Source organism: Conger conger, chromosome 18 (genome assembly GCF_963514075.1).
Source record: "Conger conger chromosome 18, fConCon1.1, whole genome shotgun sequence".
NCBI lineage: Eukaryota > Metazoa > Chordata > Actinopteri > Anguilliformes > Congridae > Conger > Conger conger.
This window is the reverse complement of record NC_083777.1, coordinates 19,109,208-19,130,580: the sequence shown is the minus strand read 5'-3', so window position 1 is coordinate 19,130,580 and position 21,373 is coordinate 19,109,208. Positions and strand designations below refer to the sequence as shown.

Below are 21,373 nucleotides of genomic sequence, written 5' to 3'. Positions count from 1 at the left end.
ATTATCGTGATGTAGGCATACGTTGCATAAGTGCATAACTTCAAAACAGACCCAAGCACGGGTAATTATTGCTTTGTTTAGTTGTACATTAATATAAAAAAGGTAACCAGTAACCTTGTATGTGGAGAGTGAAATCTTGGCCTGCTAGTTTCATATAAGATATTGACTACTTCGGTATATAAAAATAAATACAGTATGTAACCCAGGGCATTACATTACTCATGATGTAAAAATGGTATATAATGCATAGCTGTCATTGCATAGCATTTCTTCATAACAAAGACATTTTAATGAGATATAATTGTGTTGTTTCTGTCTTAAATTTGAATATGTGCTTCAGTATACCCTCAAAAAGTAATGTAACTTGGAAGTGTCAAGTTTTCTGCACAGCACGGTTGTATAAAACTTCTTGAGTGCCTGGTGTGTGTTTGTTCGCGCAAATAAAAATAAACCAAAGTGTGGGGTTATCGGGTCATCTGGTTCTCAGTGCAGTGGCGGTCCCCATGGCCTGGTGCTGGACCCCAGCCAGGCCAGAGTGCACTGTAGCTGGCAGCCAATCAGGAGGATGCGTGATTGGCTGCAATGTTGCTGGGGAAGGGAGGGCTTCTGTTTCCGTCTCATTGGGTGAGAGCAGCTAATGGCTGTCTCCCCGTGCAAGCTGTGTGTGAAGTGTACTCCTCTCATGTGGTCATTTCAAATCCGAGAGAGAGAGCAAGGCGAAAAGGAGAGAGAATTGGGAAAATTTGCCTCATTTCTGGAAAATGTAACTTTCCAACCAATCAGTGTGTCTTGTTTTAAAGCTGACTGGCCAGGTCGCTAAGAGGACATAAAGTGGTGGAACATTCTCCACCTAAGCGTGCAAACCATTGATGGTATGATTGCATTGGCTTGCACGTTCCTCCATTTTAGTTCCTACTGATCACCACACAACAAAATGGCAAACCATAGGCTTATCTGCAAAGCAACACTGCGAGAGCTTGCAACTCTACTACAAAACAGAAGAGAAACAGAAGAGTCCATTATGTTTTACAGGACCGTTATGCAGGTGCATCGGAAGTCAGGCAGAAAGCCGGTCACTGCTTTGTGCTCATTTCCTGCGCACAAACATATTGATGCAATTTGCCAGAAGAAAGATGACCAGGGTTGTGGGAGATAGCACGAAGCCGCATGCTCACTTCCTGTAGATGAAAAGAAGGCCATTTCCTGCCGCTTACTAAGGGAGCATTACAGTTGTGCTCGGTGGAATTGTGGTTTAATGAGCTAATGGTTATCGTCCTGTTTACAGTAATCTGTGGAGCCATCTGTAGCCCAGCGGTCAGAGATTCTCTTGGATTTTGGATATGGCTCCAGTACGGACTCTGACTCTGTGGTCCTCCGAGGGTGTGGATCAAAATGATTGTGGTTAGGAGGCACATGCGGCACAGTCTGTTGGGCGGCCAACTCACAACCCATATACGGATTCTTCCGTGCAGCTGGGCGTTCGATTAATCTCCCTGGCACTCTCTGAAAGGTGACCTCCACCTCCGCCTGTAGCCTCTCTGCGTTCGCCCGCCTGAATAGACTGAGAAAATACGCAAGGCGGGCAGACTCTCCTTAAAAATGTATGATGATCTTATTATTATTAGTATTCCATCTGTTTTTATCTTTGGTCTCTTCACAGAGGAGTGTTTTTTGAAATTAGAAACCATACGGCAACAGAAAGACATTAAAATTCCTCTCCCTTTTTTCCCCATCCCTGCGGAGCAGCTCGGAAAACCATGTCGCCGTGTGCTTCGGCCTGGCTCTGTACTGGATAAAGCTGCCGCATATGTTTTAGGAAATTACATCAGCGATAAAAATAATGCATGTATATATACATTTTAGGGCAACTCCAAGAAAAACGGAGGCGGCAATGCAGGCCTCCTACCCATATGAACAGAGGCCTCAGTTCTGTGTGCTCTGCAAAAGATTGGCTGCTTTCATGAGATGAGACATTTCATGTTGACGCACTCACACAAATAGACATCCACTTACGTGTGTGTTCATGTGTCTGTGTACACTATGTATATATTTGATGTAGAAGGGGATGATGTCAAATACATCTCATGTATTTCTTCTTTTAAGCTGAAACTGAAACTCTTAGAGACTGTGCATTATACGGTACCTGGCATCCCTTTTCCAAATGACTTTAGCAGGAATATAGAGCAGTTGTAGAGCTGTTGTTCAGGAGGTGCATTTCTGTTTTTTAGTGACGTTGATTCAGTTACACAGGGTACAGATGTTTGATTCTGGCTGGAACAGTCAGGCCTGGAAGAATGACGGCACTGAACGTAACGTGAACGCGAGCCGAAGGTAACGCCGCACGGGGGGGCTGCTAGAGCAAATTTGTTTTTCCCCGAGAGGCCAGGAGCGAGTTCCGGAAGGTTCTCTGACCCGGCGCGCTTCAGACATCAGTCCAATTAGCGCAGAAATGCTAGCGGGTTTCAATCGACGCGGCGCGAAATGGAGCGCAGGCCGACGGGCGGGTCGCAGCGCGGCAGGAGCGGGGCTCTAATGCTGTGTACACAGCCCATGCCGTGTTAGGAGCCGAAACTCACGCCCTCGGCAGGGGACGGTAGGGTTTCATCCCACGTCCGATTCATTACCATGCAAAACCTGGAGCCTTTCGGCACCTGGGTCAAATACATAATCATTTTGGGTTCAAATAATGTGCTCTATTGATCTTATCCGGTGCAGTCTGAGCTATCCGAGAGGGCCAAAGGCAGAGTTTGCACTTTATGACAGTATTTCATAGATTCCAATACACCAGACAAGCCCAGTAAAGTGTAGAAAAGTATTTGAATCCAAAACAATGACATATTTTACCCAGATCTGGTATACGTATACAGGCATGAGTGCTGCATTCAATACAGTTTACTATCAAGCATTCAATGCCTGCTCCTTTTGTCCAGTTCAAGTACAGATAGTCACTCATGAATAGAGTGGCTAATAAGAGGAATGACTCTATTGACTCTCTGCTTTGTGGAGTAACTCTAGAGGGAGTTAATCACATCTACACACACAAATTAACCTCTCTGAAGGACTGCAGTCCGGGCCTTTGAATACACCTACTTCCTGTTAGATTGGTTATCTAAGCTCCCTCTCATCTCCTGTAATTGTGTAGGAATATGCCACATTCTGCCTTCCTGCTGCTGCTTCACAATAACAACGGCAGCTCAAAGAGTCCTTATCAATGGCCCTTCTTTCTTCTGTATCCCGCTTATTTTACTCGTTTTTGTAGTGCTGCCGGAATTTGGCAGTTTGGTCGTTCCTAAGCAGATGTATTTTCTGTCAGGCTGGTCATGACGCCATTGAGGCTTGTTCACGTGTGGCTGGGCTTGGCATGTTCCCCACGTTGCCACGGCGACTGAATGGAGGCCCGGGACAATGGCGAGGTCGCCACAGACACAGCCTGTGTGTGGGCGCAAGAACCCCCTCCCCCTCAAACCACCGCATGTGAGAGGGAGGGAGAGAGAGAGGGGTAGAGAGAGAGAGAGAATAAGGGAGAGAGAGAGAGAGAGAGAGAGAGGGAGAGAGAGAGAGAATAAGGGAGAGAGAGGGAGAGAGAGGGATGGAGAGTGAGAGAGAGAGGGAGAGAGAGGGATGGAGAGTGAGAGTGTCTTGTACACCAGGTGGCCATGTGTCACGGACACCCCCCTTTGCAGTCAGAAACAGTGTCTGCTTTTCAGAGGAGACTCCCAATTCAGTCCACGTACAGAACGGGAACATTGAAAACCTTCTCAAGGTTCTTCTTCTTCTGTTTACAAGCAACAGAACGCCAAGTTTCTTTTAGTACAGTGTGTTTAGTATTGAATGTTTCAGCTCTTCAATGTGCAACGTTACGTTCCACTATCACTACTTTATTTTTTCGCTCTTGAATTTCCTTTAATGATTTGGTTGGATGAGCAGCTTGGAATCCAATACGAGTTGTGTTTCTTGAATGTGCTTATGTTTTTTTGGTTCACGGTTCATTTCATTTTTTTTTTTTTTTGAGGATCAAATCTTCAAATCTTTGTTATTCGTTAGCTTTTTGACAAATAGCTTCATGCTAGAGTGAAGCCATGAAAAGTGTCTTAATTAAGTCGACAACAATCTTTATCACAGACACCACTCGCAATCAGCTTTTAAGAGAAGTTACCAGTTCCTGGCCTTGTGTCCTTGGTTATCTAGGTTTTTAGTGAAGACAGTATTAACTCTTCCATTGACCCTCAGCACCTGCAGGTTACTCAGCTCAACTGCTCTACTGGAGTGAAACCATCTTGTGTGCAGTACTGTTTTTGGTGTGTAGGGTATAATATAGGCCCTAACTAGTGGGAATATTTTTTATTTTTTATTTAACCGTTTAAACGTTTATTTAACCTTTAGTTTACCAGGAAAGTCCCTTGAGATTAACACTGGCTCTCTTGTAGTACTGTGTGGCCTGTTGGGTGTAAAATGGTCACTGACTGTCCTGTAGTACTGTGTGGCCTGTTGGGTGTAAAATGGCCACTGGCTGTCCTGTAGTACTGTGTGGCCTGTTGGGTGTAAAATGGTCACTGGCTGTCCTGTAGTACTGTGTGGCCTGTTGGGTGTAAAATGGTCACTGGCTCTCCTGTAGTACTGTGTGGCCTGTTGGGTGTAAAATGGCCACTGGCTGTCCTCCATGGCTGTATGGTCTACAGAATGTGACTCATAATTTGAAAAGGCTAAAACTGCTGACCGATGCACACTGCATTGATCCTGCCTTGTCATGCCTTCGGACAGGTGCAAAGCTTGTCCCAGATTCACATCCAGACAGGGGTTCTTATCTAGCAGACAGGGACTTCCTGTTGGCTGTCGGGCTGTGAAACTCAATCATCGCTCACCTTATCGAAGGTATTTTTAAATGATTAAGCTGAGTCACGAGTACAGAATGTACAGCTTCTGCACTGTCACGCGGCACAAAATGGACATCGCAGTAAGAAGGGAGCCTGTAATTAGCACGTTCAGGTCCGGAACAGTCTGTTAACCACTCTTCTGTTTGCGGTTAGTACCTGCTGAGACATGGCGAGGCGACTCCATTAGTGTCCGTAATGACTTCTGTGGCGGGATTCGTTCCTCGACTCCAGCCCGCCGCGGGTCTCGTGGCATTCAGGGTGCTCCACAGCCTCGGTGCAATGTACTCATTACCACGGGAACATGACAGCGGTGGCGGTGTGAATCACTCTGCTGCTTATTACGAGGAGACACTTCGACACCGAGGCGTCCTGCTGCTGACACGGGGTGTGTCAGCGCCACCAAAGGATCCAGAACTTTCCCTCGTTTTAGTCATTCTGATTATGCTGTAATGTGACAGCGTTTGGGGGAGGCACTGGTATTAGAGACAAATTTGGTCTCTGTTCATGACTTTAGGCCTACGACTGATGCAACATGGGAATTGCCTGTGGTTGCATTACATTAACATGATTGGTTAACTCCTTTTCCAGCTCTTATTTGGTAATTATCTGCTTCCGTTTTGCCATAATAATTATGGTCGCATCTTTACATGCATGGTTTTCACTTCCGGTGAGTTAATACTGTACACATCAATATATTTTCCACAGAATAAAAGTAACAGATTCAACAACTGATGTATTTGTGATATTAGGTAGTAGAAACCTTTCTCCAGATGCAACACAGGGGGTTGAGACAACTGCAGTGTTTTTTTTATTCCGCTTTCCTGGATCTGTCAGACATGTAGGAATTATGCCTGAAATATCTGGAAAAGCAGCGGGGCGCTAATCTTTATGTATTGCAACCTTAAATGTTACAAGTGAGACAGTTTTATCTGCTAAACTTCAGAAGGATGCTTAAACCGTCTGGAATTATGCATGACTCATGTTCGCTGGCTTTCTCTAGCCGACTGTCTGTGTGACACTCTAAAACCCAGTTAAAGCATTGCTGTCTCTAAACAGACAAGCAGGAATACATTCCTTGACATCCTATGTCTCCCTTAGACTATTAGTGTGAGTGTGATGCAGTCCAGTGGTTTCCAAACCTCTCTTCGGCTAATCCTCAGGCAAATCCAGGTATTTGACATGTTCTACTTAAAGCACACCTGATACAACTAATCAAGGTGTGTTTGGGATGGAACACATGACGTGCCTGGATCTGGCAGGGGGTACATGAGGTCTGGTTCATGAACTGCTGATGTCGTCCATTCCCCCTTGAACTTGCGTAGTTTGTTTCCGTACTCTACTATTTGCATTCTGCTCTGTTCGAAGATCATCTGTTTATGGCGCAGTATCAGTCCCTCAGTTGCGAGAATGCCACGTGATGCAGAAACACGTTTTTGGCAGGTTTTTCTCCTGCCGTGTCGCAGCAGTGCTGGAAGCCGCTGCAGCATTACCCCAGTGTAATGCTCCATTGTAACGCAGAAGCTGCTGCAACATTACCCCAGTGTAATGCTCCATTGTAACGCAGAAGCCGCTGCAGCATTACCCCAGTGTAATGCTCCATTGTAACGCAGAAGCTGCTGCAGCATTACCCCAGTGTAATGCTCCATTGTAACGCAGAAGCTGCTGCAGCATTACCCCAGTGTAATGCTCCATTGTAACGCAGAAGCTGCTGCAACATTACCCCAGTGTAATGCTCCATTGTAACGCAGACTTGGCCGTCAAGGTTAAAGCCCTTAAGCTAATCGCCTCGAGCTCCTGGCCCCGCTCCCTGTCCAGGTGCTAGTGCTGTAGCTATAAAGACCACACCGTTGCGTATCACAATGAAGCAGCAAAACAGTACAGTCCTTTTTGCACTACCGTGTACTGATGGTTGCGTTCCTTTAATAACTGAAGCAGCCCCGATAGCACTGATATATTCATTAACCTTTATTTAATCAGGAAGTCTCGTTGAGATCCTGAATCTCTTTTTCAAAAGTCTTGGCCAAGGTAGCAGCCAGCACAGTGTGAGTATACAACAGTGGCATACATATTGTATTGTAGTTACAATCGTAATATCAGCTATATTATAGATATGAAATGGTCTAATTTGAGCTCCTTTTGTAATTTGTCCCAAGACCATGGCACATGGATAATTACTAAGAGCAGTTTGACCAAGAGCTGAAAAGCCCTTGGAACAATGAACACAGAAGTCTGGCGCTGGGGGCCAGTAGCACTACTGGCTCTCATTCCTCCCCTCTAATCAGTGACTGATTCACTCACACACTAAGCTAGTGTAATCTCTGGCCAATCAGTGACAGTGTTGAACTATGGACTATCTGGCAGAAGAACCATCCGACAGTACAGCTGACCTTGAGGTACACATATGAGTATCCGTGTCAAACAGCATCAGATACTGTATGTTTACACATGAAATGCTAAATGTAGGACATATATAGCATTTTTACATACATAAAGGTCAATGGAGTATTGTTATTGTAGCTTCATTCATGCAATTATATGCAAAAAATTGTGTGCCGATAGTGTAGAACCCTTTATGTATTTCTTATGTATTATGTATTTTGCTTTAAATACTATATGAATGTGGTGTGTAGCAATGATATTATATTGCAATGTATTTTGTTTCTGAAAATATGTTTTCCACATTTGATACTTTTTTATTATTTTATTTTTACCTTTCCTGCCTCCTTTTTCCCGACATGTTGTTGGAAAATAGCTAGGACAAAAAAAAAGGAGTAACAGTCAGAATATAAGTCACATTATGGTAAAGTCAATATAAAACCCAGCAATGATTTATAATGAAATAAAATGAATAAATAAATAATATGGACAGCATGTTTCACAGGATAATAGGGTTTCAGAAAAATAGTCTGTAAAACCAGTGATGAATTGCATCACATTACTCTGCTCACAGTGAATTTGCAATATATGTGACCGAGGACAGGAGAGGAGAGGAGGTGGCTGTTATCTCCTGCAGGCCTTTGGAGTGACAGGAGTGACAGTAGTCTGCTTAATTGGTGCGTAATTAACACAACATGTCACGAGACTGGTGTAGGTGGATGGGTGGAAGTGTGAATTTTGGGGTTCTAGATGTAGCTCGATGGATGACGCTGATTTTAGTGGTTCGGTAGTTCGATTTTAGGGGTTCTAGTCGTGGCTGGATGTTAGTATGTTTTCAGGGGTCCTGTGTTATGCTGTGTAGATAGGGCATCGTCATACAGCCTGTGTATTTACAGTTACCCAGACTCCCTTGCTCTATAACATACTGCCAGAAAAGGGACAGTTATTCCCCTCCCATTACACTTTGAATTGTAGTCAGATGTGCTAATCGAGCCGGCAAAATTCAGCTGAGCCATGGATCTTCAGTGCTTGAATTGGGGAACCCTGCGCCGATAATAAACAGTCCGTTACCACAGCGACCATACAGGAGCAGCAGTGCAGGTCATCGGGAAAGTGGCATCCTATCGGCCAACGAGCAAGGACAACATCTGTTTGCTTAATCACACTCACGCGCTCTCTGCCTCTTGGGAAATGACACCTGCGCCCCCCAACACCCCCCCCCCCTCCCCCCGGCATGAGCTGTGTGGGCACCCCCCTGTGCCATTTAATGCACAGCTCTCCATCAACCGCGTCGCCACGGCAACCCACAAGCAGCAGGGGATGTGAGTAAAAGGAGCGGTAATTGGATGTGAAAACCCTTTCACATTGATTGTACAACACACTCCCCCCCCACCACCAAAAAACCCTGCACCATTAACAATATTATTCAGACAAATTAGTTCATCAAGAAGCACCTAAATGAACGCCCCGTGTCATACCATTAAAGGAGTATTATCATAGATTCTCTCTGATCAACACATACTGTGTTACAGATTTGGATAGCTGTTGATAAATACCCAGGAATACTGCGTGCGTCTTCTGTAAGCTTTTATAGTTAGATTGCTACTATATTTGAGTGTTACTTTCTTTTGCTTCCAGGCTGTTATTTTTAAAAGCTGGAACAAATTAAATGATGTTAGCTTGGAACAAGGCTGAAATGCTAGTCTCCTGTGAATACAAGTTGGCGAATGTCACCCAGTTGAGGTTTCCAACGGTGGCCGGGTGCTTTACCCTGGTAAGGCGCTGTTCTAGCTCCTGGGTAGGCCCTGGGGGCTGCTTTAGGATTTGGAGTACACAGTACCGGCGATGACAGTGGTCTGCAGCCCCGTAGGGAAACGCTAGCACTGCCCGAGGAGGGGAGAATTTCAGTCTGCTGATGTCTCGTTGCACTCTAGCACCCCCTGCTGGTCAATCTCAGCCGACCTGTTGAGGAAGTGTCTTCCTCCAATTTATGTCCGTTGGACTATGATGGGATAGGAATCTGCTGCTGACATCAAGCGCTTCAGAGGGGAGTGCAGGCTTGTGTGAGTCCTCCCGAACCAGCAGCCGAGGTCACCATGAGGATGAGTACAGCCATGTATCCCTGCCACCCTGTGTCAAGATTAATTAGCTTTGTCAGTGGACCAGATTCAAACTCACAAATAACAGCTCAGGTTGAATTATAATCTCCAGAAGACAGAATCTCTGGGATAGATCCTAGCTGAGATCCTCTGCTGGCCGTTCTGTTCACCCCCACACAGTTCTCACAGATTTAGGTCTGCTCTAGGTGCTTCACTGCCTCTTCTTTCCGAACGACGTCGGCCTTGTGAACTGCCCAGAAGATTACAGCTTCCAACCGTTTCCATTAGTTCTGCTTTCTGTTCTGTACGGCATAAACGTTAGATCTCAGGCCAGCTCACAATCCTCTGTCCCAATTAGACAGTAAAGAACGGGTCGTAATTGCCAGGCACGGCAAAACAATTGACCGACTATCCTCGTTATATTCACATTACATTGTAATTGTTCGACAGGAGGAAGCACATTTCTATCTCCAAGATAACCTGAGGCTATTTATGTAAATGTGTATAGCAGGTCCAAACAGCCGATCCACCAATTTTGAGAAATATGCAGGCGGTTGGCTGCTACATGTGTCCTGACATTGGTTAATGTTAAATCACTCCTCACAGTGAAAGCTTAGCGCAGAGGCCCGTGACAGCATTTGTAATCTTGCAGTACATAGTGGCTGCATGGTGTGTGAAAATGCATTTGTTACTAGAAGGCGGTAGCTGTTGTGCCAAATCCTCTCCTGCTCCTAGATAGAGGCAGAGGCTGATGCTGTGCAGATAAGCTGTAGTGGTTTTTACTCCTCCTCTGAGGAGGTCCGCCAGTCACCACTGTGCTTCAGTCCACAGCCTGCCTGTAGGGCTGTACTTTCATTCCCACTGGATATATATATGTATACGCTACTGTTCAATAAACCAAAAAAGACAATCCTGCAGACGGAACGACCCCACACACCCACACACACATGCGTACAGACATGGGCATTCTTGCATGCACATGCTAACCTGTGGACACGCGCACACATAAAATGTAACAATTGGGTGTAAAAAAGAGGAAGTGGGGAATTTCTTAAGAACTTCTTGAGAATTATTGGTAAAAGCCTGACGTGGCAGCCAGGTGAACCAGATGCCAGATGTGGTTCATCCGCGACTTCTGTTGACTCGATAACAATGCTTTGACAAAGTTATCACTGTGCAGAGAATGAACTACTGCTGTGAACTGTTGCATGAAGTCCAGACAATGGAAGGAGAACTAGATTGATTGATTTATTTGGATGATAGATGACCATTTTTATGGTTCTTCTTTATTCAGGTTGTTTGTGTACAGGCTCTCTCTTGCACTTGTTATGATGGCTATAAAATCCATAACGGTTATGAAAAACTCACCATACTCTGCATGCGTGTGGAGGATTATACTAGGTCATTCTACAACAAACAGTGGCAAATTCAAGCCAGAAAACAGATCCTCTGAGATTGAAATTCACATCACTTACCTCTCTCTCCTCTTCTCTCCTCTCTCCCCCCCTCCCTCTCTCTGTCTCCCGCTCCTTTTTTCTCTCTCATTCCCTGCTCCTCTGTGCTACAGAATGAGAAGACGCTGGGTCATTCTGCAAGCCGGTCCAGCAACATTTCAAAGGTATGGAAATGCGATGGTCTCCCGCTGGCAGCGGGTTATCACAGGAGTGCACGCGGAGTGGCCCAGGGCTCTCAACGAGGCTCGTGTCTGCCTGTATCCCAGCATCCTCTGCAGCAGGCCAGGGCCTCCACCACTGCTGAAGGCATTCAGGAGATATTACACCAAAGACCTGGCAGATTATAGCAATGAAATGACCCATAAAACTATGTCTTTATGATAATTTCCATCAATATTATCTAATAATGTTTTGGAAGGGGTTCAATTTAATTTAATTTACTGAATTATTACAATGATTAATGCTACTGTAATATAAATTTATGTATCTGTCCTGGGCTACAGCTGTCTGTACCTCTCGTCTATTTTACCTTTCTCTCGATCATGGTGGGAGGAGCCTGGAGAGTTGTCAGGGTGATGAGTCGCAATCTCAGAGAGCAGCCATTTTCTCTTCAGCACTTATCTCTGTCCTTTAAGGAAGATTTCACTCTATTCTTCATAAGAGAGCCTCTGAGCAGATAAAGCTCATTACTCTTGCAGTGAATGTAAGGGTCTTAACCCATGCCCTTTTCAAATGAAATACAGAAGTTCTACATTGTGTAAGAAGACAGGTATTCACTGCTGGAGGGGATGTGAAATCATTTTTGTGTAATGTACAGGCCTTGTTATAGAGCTCGTTATATTGATATTGTGAGACTCCATTGAGCTGTGCTGGGGCAATTTAGCAGGCATGTGAAGCCAGTTCTACAATTCACAATTTTACAAAGTGGCCTCATTGTCTGATATGATGTTGAGCTATCTTTCTATCCTTCATTCTGTTCTTTCTCTCTGTAGCTGTTCATTAATTTGCTGTTGCGCTGAAAAATATTGAGACTAAGCAGGAAATCAGCATTATTCTGTAGAAAAATGTGCATACACTAACTCTGATCAGTTTAGTCTGCTTACAGTCAGTATTTCTTGCTGAGACAAAGGGTCATATCTCCAGGTTGCATATTTCTAACTTTATTATAAATCTAATACAGCCTGAGATGCAGCATAACAGAATGCATCTGTCCATTATTCTGGTTAAACATCTGACATGCGTACAGGAAAGGCAAACATAACGAGCCACAACAATAAGCCACAACTGACCCAATTTTACTGTTTCAGCAAAACAAATCTTATTGTCAGGATATGAGCTTCATATGCACAAATATCAATGTTGCTGCACCCTAGAATACACATTCAGTCAGATTTTGCTGGCCTTTTTTACATCTGGCTGCGGTTGCCCTCACGCTAATGAAGTCTTCTTGTTTCCCAGCTCCCAAAAATAACTTCAGTTAAGCTCTTTCTCGTGTGTCTGCATCAGATAACCAGGGTCTATTTTTCATTCGCTCAGCCCACACTTTACACGAGGTCTCAACATCCAGGCATGCACATCCAAATTAATCAGTATTACTGATTATAGTTATAGCTATAGTTGGCGTTCCAAGAAAAATGACAAAGGAGTGGGAATGAAGTTGTAGAATCATTTGAAATGAACTGCTTTCGCAGATAGTTTCTCCATCCTGTCGCGGTATTCGTCTAGATGTTTGACAGTGAACCTGCCGTGTCTCGGCATGTTCGGCGTATGTAAGAGGCTTGCGCACCGCGTATGGCGGTGTAGTCGACACGAGCCGCAGAGCGGTGGTGGCAGTGCGGCGTACGTGCGTCTCCTGGAAAAGGCAGTGCCATCGGGCTGATATGCCAGTGACATGATAAGGAGTGGAAATGGTCCCATTGTGCCTGTTATTCATTTAGCCACCCCGGAGCCTTTCATCAATGACAGGAAGATTGGCTGACTGCCAGTGCCATGCAGAGCACAGTCCCCATCGCTGCCGTATTTCCATCCATCGGGTACTCAGGACCCAGACAATCACAGCTATTAGACGACGGCCACCCCTGTAATCGTACCTTTTCACTCCCGCCGATACGAGTGCACGCTATACCACCATGCGGTTCAATTCCAGTTCCCTGTTTAGAGTGGAATTGAATGGGTTAATGGACTCTTAAATGTATACAAAAAGCTTTTCTTGTGGGTCCACTTGTCATGATTGACTTTTGTGAATTGCAAGTGCTGTGTCATAGCCCTGTTGATACGGATAGGTCAGGAAACTGGGGTGGTATATGTAGTGAAGCGTTTGCATTTGTTCCGCCCCCTACAGTTCAGAGGGCGTATTGACTCTACCAGGGGTGGCTGCGGCTTGGGATTCTACGATTGTAGTGACCAGTGATTGGCTAGGGCATGGGTGTCAGTTAACCAGTCCTGGAGAGCCACGCTGTCCAGTGATTATCAATGCGTTGATTGTCTGAAGAACCCACGCACCTTTTTCTCAAGGCCTTAATTACCAGCCAATTGGATGCAACCACAAATATCTGCAGGCACTGCAGCCCACCAGACACTCTCAGGCTCAAGGCATTGGCTGACCAGTGGAGGGCTTTCAGTAAACCAGGTATTCCCTGCTTCCTCTAGCCAATAGCGTGCTGGAAATCTGTGTGCCCCAGCTGTGTGATTACCTAGCAGAGTAAGTTTGAGGCTCAGCTGGTGGGATTTTAGTGTGAAAACAGGTGGACACAAGGCTGAACTCACAGAGCATGTAAGGGAAAGATTGTCAAAATATTGAACAAAAGAAAAAATATTAAAACAAAGCTGAGGCCTGAAGTGGGCTTTCTTCATGTCCATGAGACACACAGTACACATTACACAGTACACAGCATCAGACACTATCAGTGTCAGCAGACGTTTTTGTTGTTCTGCTTCCTGAAGCTCTTTTAGATGTGTTAGGCCTTTAGACTGCACTCACATTATACCCTATTTTGTGTCACCTTGGGTGAGAGCATTACCAAATTAATGAAATGTACCTAAAACAATGTTTTTATTAGCAGAATTCACTCCTTTCTTGTCACATTAACTACATACTGTACGTACTGTAAATATAGTTTACAGTTCCATGAGAAGTATTTCTTCTATTAGTGCATATCACACTGACTGGTTTCAAATCCTTATTTAACATAATTGTTTCATTTATTTAATGAAAAAATTAAGTGCCCCCTTAAACGTAATATCTAGTTGCATATCCTTTAGCAGCAATAATTTCAACCAAACACTTTCCAATATCTTTCCGATTTCAGTCTTTCACATCACTGTGGGGGATTTTTAGTCCACTGTACTTTAATTCAGACACATTGGTAGGTTTTCGAACATGAACTGCTCATTTCAGGTCCTGCCACAGCATCTCTACTTGGTTCCAGTAAGGACTTTGACTGTGTTTTACAGCCTGGTTAAGATGGCTCCCCCATGCTTGATGTCCTTTCTCTAAGCCTATTTAGCGTTCATGTCAGTACACTGCTGCGGTCACTGCACTGATAAAGCACTCGTAACTTGAGACTTTCTCCTACTGGCTGCTCAACAACTTTCTGTCTGTGAGATCTGTAATCCAGAGGTCAAGCAGTGTCACTGTGAGTGATCTTATGATGAGGACTCTGATTGGTTACTGTGCGTAACTATGGACACGCGCTATTTGCTACGCATTCGTGCTTTCAGTGCAGGATATTGTAGTCTAGTAAGGACTTAATCCACAAGAGGATTTGTAACTTAATGCTACCACTCTTTTTTCAGTTACCCTGGATTGGAACACTTTCGGTTAACACGTGCGGCTCGACCCAAACTAATAATCCAATAATCGTATTTGTGTTTGCTTCAAGAGTCATCAGGCCTTGCCGTTTAGTTTTTTATAATTAGAGGAAATTCTGTATGCAGGATCCTGTCCACCACTGTTCTGTTGAGGTTTAGTGTTTTTAGTGTCAGATTTAGATCTGAATGTGTTCAGTAGGAGCATTGAAAAATCAGCACAGAGTGATGAAAGCCACAACTGACTGAAGCCTCACCAGCCACATCGCTTTGGCACTGGTGATGTCCTTTACGAATTTGTGGGCACCCCCTTCCTCTATAGGCAGGTCCCTCCCCAGGAGTTCTTGGGGGGTCAGGCTTGTCTCTCCCCAACTTTCCAATTTCTTGTTTTCTTGTGAGTGGTTCTGGAAAATGCACTATACAAATAACCCTTAAGAGACATTGTCCCCTGCACAACCTTAAGCAATGTTACTGCACATTTAATTATTATGTAACGTTCTTATCTTTTTGTGGCTTTAACCTTTACCTTTCTTAATTCCCACAGTTCACCACTGTTGTAATCTGTTCTAAAGCCACTCATGCACTTGAGAAAGGGAGTGGCTTATATGGTCGGCTGGCAGCATAAATAAGCAGCCAATAGAAAGGGCTCACTATAGTAACAACTATAAGCAATGCTCTAGCATTGTCATTACCAGTTCACTGATTCAGGTATATTAGCCAGCATTAATAATAAGATACTAATAATAGTGTGCGATAGGTCCATTGGTAAAAGTATAGCGTTGACCTGGCTTTGACCCACATATACACTCAGTGACCACTTTATTAGGTAGACCTGTAAACCAGCTTATTAATGCAAATATTTAATCAACCAATCATGTGGCAGCAAATAAATGCATTAAAGCATGCAGACATGGTCAAGATGTTCAGCTGATTTTCAGACCAAGCATGGGGAGGAAATGTGACCTGAGTGACTTTGACTGTAGAATGACACGGTGATTTGAGTGTCTCAGAAACTGCTGATCTCCTCGGATTTTCATGCACAACAGTCTCTAGAGAATGGTGCGGAAAACAAAAAACATCCGGTGAGCAGCAGGTCACAGTCTGGGCAAGGTGACAGTACCGCAACCCCCCCACACACACAAATAAACCGAATGCTAGGAATGACACAACATGAAGACAGTTTAACAAGCATTTTAATTTGTGTTCCTCCCAAGTCACACCAGTGCATACTAATGATTCTGACAACACTAAATATATCAAGGCTAAATATCACTGTAGAAGTGTTCACACATACAATGCTGTGGAATCCACAGTACCCATGTCCTGCGATAGCCCCTGTATTAGCACGTTAGCGTGCCAGCTGTTACCATGGTATCCTCTCTGCAGGGAGCTCAACCTCAACCTTTAGGGGGAAAGGGCTTGGATTAAACCAAAGTCCCATCTGCTAATCATAAAACACCAGTTTACCACGTAGATGGTGGCGTTGTCACGGTCAACATTAAGACTGCCTGCGGGGCATTAAATATAGCTGTTAAAAGAGCTAGCCGATAATAATGAGCAATTAGTGGGTGAGAATTTTTTCACACTGAATTCCAGCCCTTAATTTACATTTCTTATCAACATTTCATCAGCTCCCAACTACCAATTTCGACATGCGGTTGATTACTGTGTGAAACCTTTCCCCTACAGCAAACTGCCAGTCCATATTAAGAGATCGCTATTAGAATAAATGAAATGCCATCGGTTTAGTGTGTCAGTCATGTATAGTAGCAGCCGATTAAGTTATTACCATTATAGAGTTAAGACACAAGCTTGGTTGGAAGAACCATGGAACAGATAGATGCATGCAGTCCAGCCTAAATGCATCACACAAAATGTTGTTTAGTGAAGAGTGCCATGACAAAGAAAAATCCCAATTATTATAGTCTGGAATCTTTTAAACCATGGCGATATTTATCCTTGATTAACCTTGTACTGAACTGATCAGGTATTGTATTTTGTTATTTTGAGATTAGGCTATTTACGTGCTTGAAGATGGCATGTACTTTGTGAATATTGCTAAATGGAAAGCATAATTTCACAGCAAAACAAAGACCCATTCTTTCATTTGTGGAGAAAAAAAGATCAGCATCAGAAATAAAATCCGCTCATCGTAGTCATAGAGATGCTTGGTTGCCAACAGAGTATACTGCAAGAGCAATTTGAGCCATGCCAACCAGGTTGGGTCTACCCTGGTCGAATATGACTGTGCTCCAGTGTGTCTTTGTCAAAGGGGTATTACAATTGCCATTGTGCTATTGGCTTCGGCGTCTTACTGTTCTGTTGTGCTGCTGTTGATTTGATTGGCTGGCCCCAGCCTGGCAACAGCGTCTCACCCGCTAACCTACAGGGCTGGGTAACCAATTTGTATTCTCGTATTTCGTGTTTCATGGCAACTCGCGTCACTTGAGATCCTACTGTTCCGCCATTTTGTCCTCCGAGGACCTCTACTTCCTCAAAGGTGATTGAGGAGTTGCTTTCTGTATGGAGACAATGAAGGGACATGTGGCTTACATATCCTTACATTATTCAGTGCCTTGAGTAAGTGTACTATACAGTACATACGTTGGAATTGTTTTAAGTCCACACAAATTTATTATTATTTTTTATTTATTTATTTTAATGCATGGATACATATATTTATGGACATGAACATTTACTGCATAAATGAAATTTGGGAATCTTTATTCATTCTAACATGTTCCGAATAGTTCACTCATACTGGGTCTGCTCCAAAGAAAATAACTTCTGTCTTTTGAAAAATAGAAACAATGCATAGTCTGTATCTCTTGATTCTCTTCTGTATAGTACAGTGGATTATGGTGTAGGAGTTATTTCTAATTGGCACAGAATCATTATGGCACTCATACTTAAAAATAAACTATTAATTGATTATTTCTCGGATTGAGAAATTAACATCTATGTATTAGAGCCTTGCTGTGTGGAATTTTTTTATGTGATTAATTACTGATCTGTTTGATCTCCAGTCTGGTTGTAAGATAGGCTCCATTTCTCTCATTTTATGCAAATTCTGTGCAAAGCAAAGAGTGTGAGCCAAAAAGCTAACCTTCCCAATAGTTTTGGGTGATTAAGTTTGTGCACATCTTCACGGTGAGTATTTTTCCAGAGATAATTTCTGACGTTATGCTAATCAGAAGCAGAGCCAATGTCACCCACCAAGATTCACTTAGAAGCACATTGACTGTAATTGGGTTGGATTTCTATTTTTGGTGTTTTTTTCAAATAAGCCACTTCTCCCTGAACTTAAATAGTCTGTGTCAGCGTGACACGAGCACAGTGTATCACCGGCTAATTCACAGTAATCCACGGAGATCATTCGTAACTATTTCTCCCTCATTTTATGTGGCTTTTAGGCCTCGCATCTGTGTTTCATCCGAGTGGTGTGTCAGCGACTAGACCCCAGGGACTGTAACCCCTCAGGCATGTCTCCATAGCATTTTACACACCGCAAACTGCCTTGTACGCTATACAATTTAAATACAAGAATCAGGTTAACCTTTCCACACTATCCTCTGCTGGGAATATCAGACTTTAAATGAAATGGGCATATTAGCAGGACGATGAGTGAAATGAAGGTGAAACGCCTGCTGTGTCTGCGTATTGATTCATGGCTAACCCCAATGCTAATACACATAAACATGACGTATCGTCCTCCATCAGGTGCCCTTTTTTTGTTTTCAGTGATCGGACATGGTTCGCTGTTTGTGTTTCGCCTGCACTCGCTTGTCATTCATGCTTTTGTGTGGGTAAATGCTTTTCACTTTCTGTTTATTTTTATTCTGCATCATTTTTCTTGTGCGGCTATTCAGCTCTTGCAGCGACTCAGAAAATTCCTTCCGGAATTCTCCCATGGAAAAGGCAAAGATGGAGATTGAATTATTTGTCAGCCTCCATGAAGCCCCATTCACCTTCAGTGTATAAGATCAATATGCAATTAGGCTTAGGGTTCAGCCAGAGATTTTGGGAATACAACTGTCCGAGGTTATCAAGTGGTCATGCTGGATATTTTTATTTTCACTGATAAATGAAGAGCACAACACTCGTGGATCTAGGAGGCATGTTTTTGATGCATCCAGCTTATTTTACTTAAACAGTTTTCCCTCCCCAGTCATTTCCATTGTGTGGAGTCATCATTGTGTCCCCTACCTGAGAACCACTGGAGTCACAACACAAGGCATTGACTATTTTTTACCCTACAGGCCACACAGTACTACAGGAGAGCCTGTGACCTTTTTACACCCTACAGATCACACAGTACTATAAGAGAGATGGTGACTATTTAACACCCAACAGTTCACACAGCACCACAGGAGAGGCTACTGTACCAGTGGCCTGCGTATAGACTCCCAGTCATACAGTACTTGCTAAAGACATAGTTGGCCTTGGACATGGGTTTACTCCCAACTCAAAGTATGAACAGAATTGTGCTGCATTATTTTTTTCACAGCCAAAATGATACCTTTGACTTTTTTTTACCAACCAGAGTTTCTTCTTTGACTTTTAGGCGGGAAGCCCTACCTCCGTAAATGCCCCCTGCAGCTTCTCAAGGACATCGGTCACCCCCTCGAACCAGGACATCTGCAGGTTTGTTTCAGCCAATCCACCGTACAACACATTGTGGCACAATCTCAGCGTGCCACATTCAGCACATGTAATATCAAATATCAGTACTTCAGACTGATACACAAGGCTTTTTTATGAATCCCTCTATGTTGTGTTTTAGGTTTGTAAGTAATCCAAACATCCCAGTGGATAGGAGCAGGCTCTCTTGGATCCAGACAGTTCTGTATTGGGTTTCTGATGTCTTAAATATCTACTTCTTTTTAACTATAAATGATCCTTAGACACACTGATGTCAGTCACGCAGATGTCACCTCTGTTCTCCCTCTGGGTTCTGCCATTTCTTTTCTCTTTGTCTTTAATGCATGCCTGCCTTTTCTGTCTTCCTTTGTTTTCCATTCCCCTTCTCCGATGGTGCTCCTAACCTTGCATGCAGTTTAAATATGGCGGCCGTAGATCAGGGCTCCCAGAATGCCAAGCAGACTGCTGTGGTGCTTCTCACCTCCAATGGCAAGGCCTCGGGGTCGCAGGGCGTTACCGTGACGACCCTGTGCCTGGACCCCGGCCCCAGGCCCAAGTGCAGACCTCCCTTTGGTGCAGAATGGCTGTCTCTGCTCAAGCCCTCCTCGGGCCTGCGGTCTGAACGCACGCTCAAGTTCTCCAGGTCCCTGAACGACATGGCCCAGAAGGTGGACAGCCTGTGTGGTGGGCTGCGTTTCATCGACAGGACGTGCTCCGATGGAGAACTGGGCTCCGAGCCCAAGGCCTGCGCGGCCGACGGCAAGCCTGTCCATCCGACCTCGCCCTCCCCCGCCCTGGTGCCCTGCATGGTCTCCCGTGACTGCGCCCCCTCGGACCTCCAGCGGAGCTCCCACCTTCGGCGGTTCCTGCTCCCGTTCTCACACTCCTCCACCGGGGGCAGCCTGGGCGGCTCGGAGCTGGGCAGCTACACCTCACGGCTGCTGATGACCGAGTCTTCTAGCGCCCTGCTGGAGGGCCGAGAGCCCGGTTGCCCGGGCGATGAACCCGGCGACGATGACGTGTTTGAGGACGACCCCAGGTCGGGTCTGGGGCTGGGGTCGGGGGGCCTCCGAGCTCCCGTCTGCTCTCTGGAGGGGGACAGCGACCTGGACCACTGCCCCTCCCCGCTGTCGGAGAAAAACGCCCCGCTCTCGCCCTATTCGCTGTCGGGCGACTGCTGCAGGTTGGTTGTCCCACCACCTCCTGGACTCCTCCCACCTGCCCAACCCCTGCCGGAGCCCAGCACCCTTTCTTCCTGTTTGGCCTTCCCCTGCTTCCTGTTCCTCCTCCATACCTACTGTGTGTCTCTTCCCTCAGCAGGAAATAGAGCCCCCCCTCATATGTATGTATATGCATGTGTAAAACTGACATAGAAATAGAAACAATGTGATGTTACATGTTTGACACCTGTTCATGAATAGAGAGCAACTTCTCAGCAACATGTGATATTGTGAATTCAGATGCTTTCAAAATTTACTCACATTTTTGACTGTGAGTAAAGGATGGTTTGTCTGTAAAATTCCCAATGTGGTAAATTTAATAGACAGGCAACGTTTGAAGCCAAGATTACTCTACAGGACCAATCGAAGACCCATTTTAGGTCTTCCTTTTCATTTTACCACAGTGAGATTGCTTCAGTACTCTGTTCAGGCTTTATAATTGCTGTCTCTGTGCTGCCTGTTTACTGTAGTGTAATTGCACAGGAGACTATGACATCACCCCTTGAGAAGCAATAAGTGTGTAATTGGTTCCCCCGGCTGGGGGCCATGGGCTGTACTTGGCTGATCTTATCGCTTGTTGCAGTAGATCCTACCCCCCTTCACTGTTAGGTTGTGAGTGTAGTACGTTGACTATGGTAGCTTCTCTCCCTCCCTCACTTGCTGATCCATAGTCATTTTCTTTCACCGCGAGATTGGGCAAAGGCCCCAATGTGTCATTAACACAGCATTACTCACTGGACACTGCCTGTTCTATATGTTTTATCTATATCTTGCTTTTGCAGCATTTATGGAGTTAAAGCTTTTTGTGGACATATATTATTATTTGACAAAAAGGAAGATGCCCAACATACTTCAAGCAGGACAATCAGACTATAGTAAAGGACTCCTCACCTGAATTATTT

At 44.6% G+C, this 21,373-nt stretch overlaps 1 protein-coding gene across 2 annotated transcripts in view; it reads left to right on the top strand.

The window, feature by feature from the left end:
- Positions 1 to 21,373, top strand: part of marchf8 (membrane-associated ring finger (C3HC4) 8) — an 87,724-nt gene that overhangs the window by 49,908 nt on the left and 16,443 nt on the right. Inside the window, exons 3-5 of one of the 2 annotated variants that reach the window (XM_061227626.1) lie at positions 10,917 to 10,967; positions 19,175 to 19,254; positions 19,667 to 20,434. In XM_061227626.1, the coding sequence (XP_061083610.1) occupies positions 10,917 to 10,967; positions 19,175 to 19,254; positions 19,667 to 20,434 (899 nt within the window). The remainder of the gene's footprint in view (positions 1 to 10,916; positions 10,968 to 19,174; positions 19,255 to 19,666; positions 20,435 to 21,373) is intronic. The other variant, XM_061227628.1, reaches the window with a different exon arrangement.